The sequence below is a fragment of the Myxine glutinosa genome, chromosome 7 (genome assembly GCF_964187855.1).
Source record: "Myxine glutinosa chromosome 7, kmMyxGlut1.1, whole genome shotgun sequence".
Taxonomy (NCBI): domain Eukaryota; kingdom Metazoa; phylum Chordata; class Myxini; order Myxiniformes; family Myxinidae; genus Myxine; species Myxine glutinosa.
This window is the reverse complement of record NC_136267.1, coordinates 129,586,940-129,601,663: the sequence shown is the minus strand read 5'-3', so window position 1 is coordinate 129,601,663 and position 14,724 is coordinate 129,586,940. Positions and strand designations below refer to the sequence as shown.

General features: G+C 43.3%; 1 protein-coding gene across 1 annotated transcript in view; it reads right to left on the bottom strand.

Moving 5' to 3' along the window:
* The window catches only part of LOC137431653 (protein mono-ADP-ribosyltransferase PARP14), a 114,749-nt gene that overhangs the window by 16,544 nt on the left and 83,481 nt on the right, over positions 1 to 14,724 (bottom strand). Inside the window, exons 24-26 of the mRNA XM_078782294.1 lie at positions 4,078 to 4,437; positions 3,817 to 3,947; positions 3,570 to 3,738 (exon numbers count right to left, since the gene is read on the bottom strand). Of these exons, the coding sequence (XP_078638420.1) occupies positions 3,570 to 3,738; positions 3,817 to 3,947; positions 4,078 to 4,437 (660 nt within the window). The remainder of the gene's footprint in view (positions 1 to 3,569; positions 3,739 to 3,816; positions 3,948 to 4,077; positions 4,438 to 14,724) is intronic.

The window sequence follows — 14,724 nt, the reverse complement described above, 5'->3', positions numbered from 1 at the left end:
TTGTCATGGTTCTCTTTTTGAGGCAATGTTTTTATGGCCGGATGCCCTTCTTGACGCCAACCCTTTTAGTCGCCTCTTACGACACGCAGGGATACGGTGTACCTATTCTAAACCGGGGTACACACCGGGATGTATGTATGTCCAAGTATTAAACAGAGTGTTACTGGAGGTGGGGGTGTATCTCCAAGTATTAAACAGAGTGTTACTGGAGGTGGGGGTGTATGTCCAAGCATTATACGGAGTGTTACTGGAGGTGGGGGTGTATGTCCAAGTATTAAACAGAGTGTTACTGGAGATGGGAGTGTATGTCCAAGTATTAAACAGAGTGTTACTGGAGATGGGGGTGTATGTCCAAGTATTAAACAGAGTGTTACTGGAGATGGGGGTGTATCTCCAAGTATTAAACAGAGTGTTGCTGGAGGTGGGGGTGCTTGTCCAAGTATTAAACACAAGTTGTTACTGGAGGTGGGGGTGTATCTCCAAGTATTAAACAGAGTGTTACTGGAGGTGGGGGTGTTTGTCCAAGTATTAAACACAAGTTGTTACTGAAGATGGGGGTGTATCTTCAAGTATTAAACAGAGTGTTACTGGAGGTGGGGGTGTTTGTCCAAGTATTAAACACAAGTTGTTACTGGAGGTGGGGGTGTATCTCCAAGTATTAAACAGAGTATTAGTGGAGGTGGGGGTGTATGTCCAAACTATACCGAGTGTTACAGGGGGTGGGGTGTATGTACAAGCGTTATACAGAGTATTACAGTCGATTGATAAATGCCAACAAGATTGGCAAGGGACAGATGTCGTTTATTGCCGAAAGGCTCAGCACAAATGAAGTGAACTTCCGGGACCCATGTGAAGATCAAGACACTTGCCACTACGGTTCAGAAGGAAAAATACTTCTTCGTTCATCTGCAGCACAAGGCAACAGAGTAGCCTCATTGGCTGAGGGCAGGACTGTGCCACTGATGCAACCAATGCCCTCTGCTGGTTATGGCAGGCGTTTGGAATTTGGCCATGGTGCCAGCGATAGCTTGCCCACTATTCGCGAAGGACACCGTGGGATCATTAACGTCCACCAACAAATGCTGGCAGATGGGACGCCCGTTTAACATCCATCTGAGGGACAGCACACACATTCATGAATGATCCTGACTGTGAAACACTGGGATGACAGTTTTCCTGGGTCGGAATTCAAACACCGGCTAGACATCTTAGAGGCGAGTGTGCGTACCTCTAGGCCTGGGGTTCTTAACCTGGGGTATCCATACCCCTTGGGGGTATGGGGACCGAAATCTGGGGGTATGGGACTCGTAATAAATTATAACAATAAATTGTAATAAATTCAATGAAATATTAACTTTAAATATATAAAATATATTATATATTTGATATTTTCAAATATTTTCAAAAGAAATTATATTTGTATAAAAGTTATCAATTTTCATCCAAAAAAATAGGCAATTAAAGTAAAAACACCCCTCACAATGCACCACAGAGCACCTAGAAATCAAAACAATTATAGGGGGACATGCCCCCAGGCCCCCCTAGCTATGCGCACCTTCGGTGCGCCTTGGTCAGTCAACAGTCTGGCGAAGGGGTTATGGGGATATCGTGGGCAATCCGTTGGGGGTCTTGACAGGGAAAAAGGTTAAGAACCCCTGCTCTAGGCCATTCTGTCAGCCAAAGAAGAAAAAAAATGAAGACTGCTGATGATGGTCATCACCATATCCACTGATCATGATCTGTTTGGTCACCTAGTGATTGTAAGCAAGAGAAGAAATCGATCTGAAGCACATTCATAGCTTTGAACTGTCGACAGATGCCTTTTATTTCTCCCATGCAGCACAATGAGGAAAAAATAAGGGAATCCTAATGGCAGAATTCGAGAATCTGGGGGAAATCAAGTCCCAATTTCCTGCACCTGCCAGACATGCGACAATGAGAACTTTGTGCAGTTGGTCAAGACTAGCACTGGTGACTTTTGTAGAAATGGCAATGAAGCACTATCGTATTGTGACTGGACCACTCGGACACCTAGGATGTAACAGGGTGGATGTGGTATTTAACCAAAACGGAGAAATCCATAAAATCTTCAGAAAGAAGCAAGAGAGGAACACCATTCCGAGCTCTAAAACACCTATCCCAAGTCAGAGAACCAAATACAATGAGAAATTGAGGAATAAGAATGTTCCTTCCTTTCTAAGAGTTGGCGTCAAATGTGTCAGACTGAGCTGGAGCTACGTTACATTCATTCTCCGTGCATGTTGTTTGTGTTCTTTATGACGTACAGTACTTAAAAACAGCAAGTTACCTGTTTGGAATGATTTTCCATTTTGTTTAACTGCCAGGCAGGCAGACAGAGTAAAAAAATTAAAATCTCACCCATTTCCAAAGGAAGCGTTTCAGTTTGCCATTTTTAATATGAAATGGGCAAAGCCGAGAAACGAATGCAACCCTTTAGCGGTTCCGTTTGCCATTTTTAATATGAAATAGGCAAAGCCTAGAAACGAATGAAACCCTTTACCGGTTCAGTTTGCCATTTTTAATATGAAATAGGCAAAGCCGAGAAACGAATGCAACCCTTTAGCGGTTCCGTTTGCCATTTTTAATATGAAATAGGCAAAGCCTAGAAACGAATGAAACCCTTTACCGGTTCAGTTTGCCATTTTTAAAATGAAATAGGCAAAGCCGAGAAACGAATGAAACCCTTAAGATAACCCTTTAGAATTACCCATTAGAATTACCCTTTAGAACCCCTTAGAGCCTCTAGAATTACACTTTAGAACCTTTTAGAATTAAATACGGTGGGTTAGGAAGGTTCTTCTTCATTTCTGATGGATTGATGGAAGGAAGGACAGCCAAATATTGAATCTACTTCACCGCTTAAAAATGATCTTACTCCTCTCTGCGCATGTGTGATCGAGACAAATTCAGGGCCAAATTACTGCTAAACTTCAGGTTCCTTTTGCGATTCATATTCGAAATATAACATTCAATTAAAATGATGTTGTTCCTCAATCATAAACTAAGGTTTGTAGAGAGAAAGTCAGACAGACAGAAGTGAAACAATTTCTTAACCCCACTTTTTGCTTCGTGTGCGCTAGGTAACTATGATGGTGTGGACTAGGTGATGATGATGACTATTATGATGAGGATAACATATGTTGGAGTGTATTTGTCCAAAACAAAGCACTTGATACCAAGATATAGGTGTTTTTATTACCACATTCCTATTCTGTTTCCATTTCTTCGAGTATGACTGACCAAGCAATAGCCAACATAAAAAAACTGATATCACAAAATGTTGGAACAGGAATTGGTGTACTCCAACCTAGCCATCCAAAAATATCAAAATCTTGAATTAGCTCAATTATCTGTTGTCTGTCTTGATCATGGAGAAAATAATTTCTTTTCATTTCAAGAGGATCAGTCAACCTCTTCCAATTTTGGACAATTGGATGCAATTAAAATTGTATACCTTGTGTTGATAATGTGGATTTTATTTATCTTAGCATTAATTACATTAATCATCGTATTTAGTTTATACACAAAAAAGAAAGCAATTGACTTACCATTTTTCCCAGCATAGTTTCGATCAAATCCATGATTAACGATTTGTTCACACACATCCACGGTTGATCCATGAAACAAAGTACGGACTGAGGGTTGAGTAGATTTTTCCACATTCTTCTCGCGTAACAAATAACCTTTCCAAAGCTTTGCGTTTTGTATCCTTTCAATCTGCAATGAAAAAAAACACATTTGCAATGTAATATAGTTCACAAAAGTTCATAAGTAACTCGTCAAAAAGTAAAATACCTTTAAGACTTTATAAGCAGCTTGTGCAGATTTCAAAAAGTTATTCTTCACGTCCGCGTACTCTTGTGATGTTGGAAGGAGAGGGACCCTCATGAATGCGTTTCCCTTCATGTCAGTCCATGTGTCAGGAACTAATAGGAATAAAAGAAAGGGACATTTTGAATTTCGGTAAGTGCATTTCCATGGATACTCAAATACCCATTCCATTATACCTGCAATGTGAAAGGATTGTTTGAAACTCAAAAGCTTTATTTCACTAACCTTTGTTTTTCTCCTTTTCAGCAATGACTTTACAGAACTCAAACAGCTTCAATTTTACATAATAAACATCATCTTTGGTTCCTTCAAAGGTAACATCAGATGCACTGATCGTAATACGCATCTCTTCTCTTGCCTCGATGGCCCTCAGTTCGTCCACGTAGGCCGGTGGCAGTTGATGTTCAAGAGGCATTGTGTCAGAACAAATTTCATCATTGAAGAATGCTTGTAAATTTGTTACAGCTTTATTGATGTCATTCTGAGATTGGCCGAAAATTTGAAAAGAAGGAGGCACTATGATTGAGCCTTGTACTCTGCTGGCTCTCATTGCTTGTGGTGAGGTAGTTGCAGGTTGTTGTGTTGCTGGAGAATACAAGAACAATATGGCATGTAAAGTTCAGCGATTACTCATATTTAGTGAAACAGAAATGTGAAATTTTAACTATTGCATTTGATGTGGCATTCAATTGGAAAAATATTGTACAAGGGTATATATCCGCCTCCCCCCTCACCCCACCCATAAAAAACGAATTTGTCAATGGAAAAAAAAATTCGACCACAAACTCTACCATGTAAAACATTTTCAGCAAATACGATTTTAAACAGGCCAACAGCAATGGGTGTTGCATATTTAGTGCACAGGTTTTCATATATAACTTAATGAGGGATTTTTCTTGAAGCTGGCTTTTGATAATCTTGTGGTTCATGGATGAACAAAAGTAATTTGCCAGGTTTTATTGGCGTTATCCTCAAGCATAAAATCTTGGCTACCGTTATGTTTTCCACCGGAGAGTAGTTTTTGAGATTTCTTTTTCATTCACCAGCATACCCATTGTGGTGAAAATAAAGAAGAAGAAGAGCCTACGTAGGCGTGGGACATATTGGATGCCTATTTAGGGGCGAGCGCTCGGTGAGCGAGGGGGTCAGTATCTTGTCTGCTGAATGAGTTATGCAGAGACGAGCGCTGGATCTTCTTGGTAAGAAGTGACTGGATTCATGACTAATGTTTAGAATGCTTGACTTTGCTTGAAAATGCTTTATTAGCTTTGTAGGACTGATGAAATTATTGCTTGTTGTGTAGGATGCCAAAGATCGATTTGAATAAAGCCTCGAATCCTGAAGTACTTTTTTTTTTTAACTCCAAAAAAACGAACTTTTTGCTTTCAATATTTTTTTTTTTTTTTTTTGTCGTAAAACACTCCCATGCACTCACTGATGAACCTCTGAAAGTTTGATGAAGATCCGTTCAGCCATCTCTGAATAAAACGCGGACACACAAACAGACAACTCGCGTTTATATATACTAGGGCATGCCCGTACTATATATAAGCTAGGACGTGCCCGTACGTGGGTGCCCGTTCCTTGCCAAAAAAAACAAAAAAAAAAACATGAATGGTTTGGTCCATTCGCAACGACCACAGAACCCCCCCCTCTATTTACATGCAATGGTTTGGTCCAAAGCGAACGGTTTGGTCCATTCGATGTGATTCGATGATTCGATGTGAATGGTTTGGTCCATTCGCAACGACCACAGAACCCCCCCCCTCTATTTACATGAATGGTTTGGTCCATTCGCAAAGCCAAAGCGAACGACCACAGAACCCCCCCCCTCTATTTACATGAATGGTTTGGTCCATTCGCAAAGCCAAAGCGAACGACCACAGAACCCCCCCCCCTCTATTTACATGAATGGTTTGGTCCATTCGCAACGGCAAAGCGAACGGCGAACGGCTAAATCGCCATAGCTCGGTAAGTACTTGTCCGATTAATTTCAAACCTTGAAAAGGCACATCCTCGGGTCCCCAGCAATATACCTGGCAAGTTTCAAGTATATCGGACCGGTAGTTGTCGAGAAACAGCGGTCACAGACAAACAGACAAACGTACAAACGTACAAACGTACAGACAGAGATTACTGGAATTATAGATAGATATATACTAGCTGAGGTACCCGGCTTCGCCCGGGTTGAATAAGAATAATACAAATATACACAAAGAATTAAGTTAAGCACCCCCCCCGTTTTTTTACAACCTCGCACATTACAAGTTTGTTGTCGTCAAAACAGTGTAATATACCCATGATATTGCTATATTTTCTGGAGAAGTGATATTATGGTCACATAAAAACATAACAATCATGCCGTTTTCAATATTTTATTCTGAATAATTTAAGGTGAAATTTTTTGGGAATTTTAGGCATATTTTCACCTCAATTTAAGTATGGAGCTATAGGTCCATCACGGACAGTGTGGATGACGTTTATGTTTTCTAACGTACAGTCATTGTTCTGAGAAGACCTCTAGCGATCTTTGCGTCGATAACGTGTGTAGGACCCACGTGATCGGATCACTGACTCAACCCTACGTCTCATAGACCCTGTAAGCCGTCGTATGCGTTGCTGTGGCAGGTTGTTCCATTCCCGATGTAATGCACGTTCCAATTCATCCAGATGGGCTATTGGAGGGACCATCTTCGCAATTTGTCGTCCCAACATGTCCCAAACGTGCTCGAGGGGGTTCAGGTCAGGACTGTACGCAGGCCAGGGGATGGTTGTCACAGCACCTTGCTCCAGCAAGGCTCGGACGCGTCTCGCACGGTGAGGCCTGGCGTTGTCATCCATGAAGATGGGATTGACGCAAAGATCGCTAGAGGTCTTCTCAGAACAATGACTGTACGTTAGAAAACATAAACGTCATCCACACTGTCCGTGATGGACCTATAGCTCCATACTTAAATTGAGGTGAAAATATGCCTAAAATTCCCAAAAAATTTCACCTTAAATTATTCAGAATAAAATATTGAAAACGGCATGATTGTTATGTTTTTATGTGACCATAATATCACTTCTCCAGAAAATATAGCAATATCATGGGTATATTACACTGTTTTGACGACAACAAACTTGTAATGTGCGAGGTTGTAAAAAAACGGGGGGGGGGTGCTTAACTTAATTCTTTGTGTATATATGATGAAAAGAACATGTATATTTTAGAGCAATATCACAGTACATTTCCTACATGACGTTTTTTCAATTTTCAATTTCTCAAAACCTCTGGGTATACAACATTTCTGGTTTTCTTACTTGGTGCCAAGACATAAAGATTGCTTGGTTTTCCAACCCTCGAGCAGCCCACGTACAGCTGGCCATGGGCAAACACTTGTTCTGTGAAGTTCAGGCCTACAACCGTCATTGATTGCCCCTGCGCCAGAAATATGTCTTGAAATATTCCTGAAATAAGTTGTTGACCTTTTGGCCTATGTTAACCTCAAAAATAATTGGTGGTTTAATTCAGTGATCTGATATGCAAATCCTCTTCAAATTTCAAGTCAATTAGATGAAAATTGACGATTTTAGAAATTTGGCCCATATTGATATTTTCACCTTTAGACCTCAAAAATAATTGGTGGTTGAATTAGGTGACCCGATATGCAAATCCTATCCAAATTTCAAGTCAATTGGATGAAAATGTAGGATTTTAAAAACTTCACCGTAAGTTGTTGACCTTTGGCCTATGTTTACTTTTTGGCCTATGCTGACCTCAAAAAGAATTGGTGGTTCAATTTCAGTGACCTGATATGCAAATCCTCTTCACATTTCAAGTCAATCAGATGAAAGTTGAGGATTTTAGAAATTTGAAATTGTTGTTGACTTTTGGCCTATGTTGCTCTTTTGGCCTATGGTGATCTCAAAAATAGTTGTTGGTTGAATTCAGTTTGCTGATATGTAAATCCCATTCAAATTTCAAGTGAATCGGATGAAAATTGAGGATTTTAGAAACGAAAAAACAAAGTGGTTGACCTTTGGCCTACGTTGACCTTTTGGCCGACGCCGATCTCAAAAATAGTTGGTGGTTTAATTCAGTAAGCCGATATGTAAATCCTATTCAAAGTTCAAGTCAATAGGATGAAAATTAAGGATTTTAGAATTGAGGCTGACGACTGTTGAGAAACTCAGTTGGGAGGTTTACTGCCTGATCTTCATGTCACTTTGGCAAGAGAATCATAATTTCTTTCATGACCGGGCAGCGAACGTCATTATGTGCGACATTACGTCACTCCTACGGACGTGAAAACATTTGTTTTCCTTAAAAATATATTTAAAATAAATAAAATAGTACATAAATCTATATACAGTATATATAAAACACAGTTTGTGTGTGTGTGTGTGTGTGTGTGTGTGTGTGTGTGTGTGTGTGTGTGTGTGTGTGTGTGTGTGTGTAATGTTACCGATAGACTCTGAAACGGAGAGGCTCACGTGCTTGATATTTGGCATAGACATGGCCATTGAGCCTGGGACGAACATGGCCGACCTCAAAATAGTTGACGATCCATATTTTTTATTCATATTTACCTCAGCGCATTTCAGCGAAGTACCCGCTAATCTCAGCCGGTGTCAGAACAGCTCGCTGATTCGCTCAGAGCGATCACGTGATGTTCCATCCCTGCCGCTAGACTGATTCGCTCAGAGCGATCACGTGATGTGACCATTGCCATTCACTCCACATAGGTGGAGATGCAGTTACCGGGCGCCATCTTGGTTGGCATTCGATGCTGGGCGATGGTGATTTCCGTCACATGCTTGCACATAATTCAGAGCGAAAAGCTATCGTGTTTTGTGTCGATTTTTGTCGATTTTGTGCGATATGAATTAAATGTCTTTGATAGGGACCGGTAATTCCGCCAGGGGCGCTGCGTGCACTACTTACGTCACGCTGTGGGAGAGCAGCAGTCTATTGATCTAAGGACAAAGGCCCTGCAGACTGAGTAGCTATGATTTTTCAAGAAAAGACTTGGATCGACACGGGATGCCCCATCTGCGGCTGGTTTTGGAGGCCAGCTTTTCTCTGTGGTTGTCTCCGGAGAGGTCATGGCTGATGGTAGGACCTATAAGTTTGAAACTTGAACCTCTTCCAGTGGCTGATCATGGAAATAGATAGGTGGGTTAGTTTGATGATCCTTCCGGAGCGATGATTTTCCAGGAAGAAATAATATTTTCCATTTATCAGACCAGCTTCTAATCAACTAGGGATCAGCAGAAATTGATGGAGCTGCAGTCTCCCTGTCAGTGGGGAACGAAGGTGGCCTTCTGTGTTACAAGCAGAGACCTTGGCAAGCAAATAAGGATACCAAACTGTGTTGAATGACTCAAACGTGTTGAAGTAGACAGTCCTGACCTTTTGATTGAGATACACGGCCTCCAACCATTACTGAGAGAGAAGCAGCAGCATGTCCTGAAAGTACTTACGTCACGCTGTGCATGGCACTCTGTGACCGCCGTTGCGGTGCAATGCTTTGCGGGCAAATCGTTTTTATGCCATGGTATGCCATATTTTGGACTTAACCACTCTTCATGACTGATCATGTGACATCTACACACTCATGGCTACCACCGAGACGGATCCTGGTTTCACGTGAGTAATATTTACCATATTTGCTCGATTTTTGAAACCGGTGCATGCAAATATCGTGTCTATACCACACCTAAAATATTTTTTAGAACGAATAAGCACATCTCCCCTTTGAAAGTGCCCCCTGAAGTGTGTCCAGGTGGAATTTCTAAGTCGTAGGTCTTAGCAACTCTCAGCAATCTTTTACCGCATGGATTTATCTCGAGTATTTACTAAACTGTGCTAAGTTGAAGTTGCGTACATATTTCAGCAGTTTTCAATGTAAATCGGTGTAATGTAACCTCCCCCCTCCCCCCTCCCCTACCCCTCCTCCCCTCCCCTCCCCCTCCCCTCCCCTCCCCTCTCCCCCTCCCATCCCTCACCCTTCCCCCCTCCCCCCCCTACCCCTGCCCCCCTATTAAAAAAGTAGCCTAAAACCACCGGGATTTTATGCTGATTCCGAATCTGTGTCTAAAACTTTTCTCCGATGTGTAGTTCTTGAGTTATAAGCGGACATCCAGACAGACAGACAGACACTCCTCCTTTATATATAGAGATAGATGTGCCACGTGGCAAAGTATAGAAAAGAAGGGACATTCAAAAAATCTCGTGTGCATGCTGGACGACCCTCGTGTTCTTACGAGGAACCAAGCAATGCTCTAGAAAAGTTCATATAAAGGGGTGCGTGCCCTACATCTGGCAAATAAAACACATTTACTTCTTGATGCAGCTGGATGAATCCAATTGGAAATGGAAATCGAAAAAATCAAATCAAATTTGAAAAAAAAAATTCAAATTGAGAGCGTCGCATACAGGGGAGAGGGGGAGAGCATCACACACAGGGGAGAAGGGGAGAGCGTCGCACACACAGGAGAAGGGGAGAGCGTCGCACACACGGGAGAAGGGGAGAGCGTCGCACACACGGGAGAAGAGGAGAGCGTCGCACACACAGGAGAAGGGGAGAGCGTCGCACACACAGGAGAAGGGGAGAGCGTCGCATACACAGGAGAAGGGGAGAGCGTCGCACACACGGGAGAAGGGGAGAGCGTCGCACACACGGGAGAAGGGGAGAGCGTCGCACACACGGGAGAAGGGGAGAGCGTCGCACACACGGGAGAAGGGGAGAGCGTCGCACACAGGGGATAAAGGGAGAGCGTCGCACACAGGGGAGAGGGGCAGAGCGTCGCACTCAGGGGAGAGGGGCAGAGCGTCGCACTCAGGGGAGAGGGGCAGAGCGTCGCACTCAGGGGAGAGGGGCAGAGCGTCGCACTCAGGGGAGAGGGGCAGAGCGTCGCACTCAGGGGAGAGGGGCAGAGCATCGCACTCAGGGGAGAGGGGCAGAGCGTCGCACTCAGGGGAGAGGGGCAGAGCGTCGCACACAGGGCAGAGGGGCAGAGCATCGCACACAGGGGAGAGGGGCAGAGCGTCACACAAAGGGGAGAGGGGCAGAGCGTCACACACAGGGGAGAGGGGCAGAGCGTCGCACACAGGGGAGAGGGCCGGTGGAGGACGAGTGAAACTTCTACCTTGACTTGATTGACTTGACTTGAGAGAGGAGGGAGTGAGGAGAACCCACCATGACTGACTTAGTCGTGGCCAAAAATATTGGCGCCCTTGCACTTTAAAAAAATAATGCACCATTTCTTCCAGAAAATTGTTGAAATAAAAAAATATTTTGAGGTCCACATATGTATTTCTTTGGTTTGCAGTGGAACAAAACAGAAAAGCTTTAAAAATTACAAAATCTTAGCTTATTCCACATATAAATTCTAAAATGGCTCTGGCAATATTATTGGCAGCTTTTAGAAGTTGTTAGAAATAATTGGATTTCAAGTAGGTGATTCTCCTTTACTTTGGAAATGAACTTACCTATGGTGAGTTGCAGGTGATGCAATATAAAAATCACTCATTCAACCAGTTGGAATAGAGACAAGCGTTACGCCTCGGTCCCCGTCGGTGAAGTGATGTGAGTTGACAAAGTGGAAGACGCAAGGCGGCCATCTTGGATTTTGACGTGGCGACCCAATTGTCAATAGCGTTCTCCCTTATGTGTAGATACACCCACACACCAGATTAGAAGTTGGTATTTCGCTTATTTTTCAAGATATTCCGCTCACAAGGTTCAGACATACATGGCGGCGGCCATCTTGGATTTTAACGTGGCGACCCAATATTCAATAGCGTTCTGCCTTGTGCGTAGATACACCCACACGCCAGATTAGAAGTTAGTAGTTCGTTTATTTTTCAAGATATTCCGCTCAAGGTTCAGACATACATGGCGTCAGACATACATGGTGGTGGCCATCTTGGATTTTGACGTGGGTTGCACCCACACACCAAATTAGAATTCGGTCCTTCGCTTATGCACGCACGTACGCACACATGCACGCCCGCACGCATGCCCGCACGGACGGACACACGGACGAAGGGGAAAATCATAGTCCCCCTTTCGCTCCGCGGTGCTACGGGGGACAAAAAGGAGTCATTCTGCTGTTTTGTGTCACCGTGTGTACCGCAATGAGCATGGAGAAAAGAAAGAAAACCAGAGATTTATCTGAGGAGGTCAGAAACAAGATTATAGCCAAGCATGGACAATCTCCAGTCCACAAGTCCATCTCCAGAGACCTTGATGTTCCTGTGTCCACCTTACACAATGTTATCAGGAAGGTTAAGGCCCATGGCACTGTAGCCAATCTCCCTGGACGTGGCTGCAAGAGGAAACTTGATCGAAGATTGCAGCAAAGGATTGTTCGAATGGTGGAGAAAGCACCTTAATCAACTACCAAACAGATTCAAGCTGACCTTCAGACACAAGGTACGACAGCACATAAGAAAGCCTGACTGGAGTTTGCCAAAATACACATGAACAAGCCAAAATCTTTTTTTGGACAGATGAGACCAAATTAGAGCTATTCCTTAAAGCACATCATCTCAATGTTTACAGAAAACAAAACGAAGCCTTCAAAGAAAAGAACACCTTCCCTACAGTCAAGCATGGAGGAAGTTCAGAGATGTTTTGGGGTTGCTGTGCTGCCTCTGGCACTGGGTGCCTTGAATGTGTGCATGGCAACATGAAATCAGGAGATTACCAAGGCATTTTGGAGTGCAATGTTCAACCCAGTGTCAGAAAGCTGGGTCTCCGACGATTGTCTTGCAGCAGGACAATGACCCCAAACACACTTCAAAAAGCACCCAGTAATGGTTCAAGACAAAACGCTGGACTGTTCTGAAGTGGCCAGCAATGAGTCCAGATCTATATACCATTGAACACCTGTGAGGAGATCTGAAAACAGCAGTTGGGAGAAGGCACCCTTCAAATATGGGAGACCTGAGCAGTTTGCACAAGAAGAGTGGGCCAAACTGCCAGTAGAGAGGTGTAGGAAGCTCATTCATGGCTATAGGAAGCGCTTGACTGTAGTTATTTTGTCCAAAGGCTGTGCTACCAAATATTAAGTCCAGGGTGTCAATAATTTTGTCAATGCCATTTCTTTTTATTTTCTGATTTTAAAGGATATATCTAAATATCTATAAAGCTCAGTTGACTTTTTGCTCCACCAAATAACAGAGAAACTGAGTTGAGTAAAAGGGTGAAAATTCTACAGATGCTGTGATAAATAACTACCTCTGTCGGTTTGAATGTTTGAAAGAGAATAGACGTCTGGATCAATTTTTGATTTAAATTTAAATCCCGATTTATATATATTGTAACGAATTTGAGAAAGTGTAAAGGATGTGAGAATTATGGTTTTGTTGTGTGGAAATGTCACCCTCCGTAATGTAAAGAAAGGTCGAAGCTCGTCCTCTTAGTTAATTCCATAAACCTACATGCAGGGCACCATATATCCTTTTAAATAGTTAGTCCCTTATTCTATGTAGTTTAAGGCTGTGTTTCCCAATAGTTTGACTCTTCATTGCACCAAATTAAATAAGAGTAGGTCCCATCTGCAAAGTGTCAGGTTTGGATGGTTTTCGCCGCAAATGGACTCCATTGAGCACGCGGTCGGTTGGAAGAAGAAAGGCGGGTTTCCACCTCGTCATAGAGGGGAGGAGTGAGCCAGCCCCGAACAACCAACCAGGTATAAGGGGTTTGGCTTGAGAGGGCGGAGAGAGAACGCTTGGGGGAGGTTCGCAAAGGTTCAAGGGTGGGGCTTATATAACCCGCGGGAGACGCCCCAACCACAAGAGATGCGCTGGAGATGAGCAGGTGTGTCCAAGCCGCCGTGATACGTGCCACGCTGCAGGAAATATGGACCGAGGCAACGCAATGAGCGCGCGAAGCAGCAGTGCGGAGAAAGGAACTTCGCCCGCGCAGTTTGGGACCGCGGGAGTTCGCACGACCGCGGCTCGGCTTTTTGACGGCGGTGCCTTCTGGCCCGACCGTGCCCAGTCCCCGCTGAACCTTCTTGCCTCTCAACGCCATCCATCTCCAAGCCATTCGTTACTGCCATCATTCCCCCGTGTAAGTGTGAATGTTCGTCTGTCGTACACGTTGTCCTGGGGTTTATTAATTAAGACTTAATAGGTAAGCTAATGATTTCACTGTGTCTCCTGCTCCTTCCATTTCCCTGTATATAACCTTGACTGCTCTTTTTGCTTTGGCTTGTGTAAATAATTAATAAATCCTGTTATTCCTCCGTACTTCTTCTTCTTCTTCATTCTCGTTCGTTCGCTTTAGTGGTTTCAATATTGAGTGTACGTGGCGCGATTCGGCCAATGTTCAGGATCGGGTTTAGTGAAAGATAATGACTCGAACTTCGGGTTGCTAAAAACCGCTCGGCAACTAGACCATCCAAACCGGGGTTCGAGCGGTACTTGTCTCCCTAGTTTGCGGAGGGACGGATAAAGGTATTCGGGATAAACCCTGGACCCATAACCCTGATCCGTTCCATCCCGCGGGATAGCGTTACAAGTGCCAGGAGCGGAGACGGTCAGCTTAACAAGACAAGGGACTAACCACCCCTTGCTAAGAGGGAAGAGCCGTACTCCGTATCTGTAACAATATATATATAAACGTGAGTTGTCTGTGTCCGCGTTTTATTCAGAGATGGCTGTAACGGATCTTCATAAAACTTTCAGAGGTTCATCAGTGAGTGCCTGGGAGTGTTCTAGGCAAAAAAAAAAAAAATTGAAAAAAAAAAGTTCGTTTTTTTGGAGTAAAAAAAAAAAAAACAGCTCGATAGTGCCGAAGCCTTTTTAAATTAATGACAGTTATACACAAGTACACATTCGCATAAATAAATACAAAACAATTACCAGACATTTGA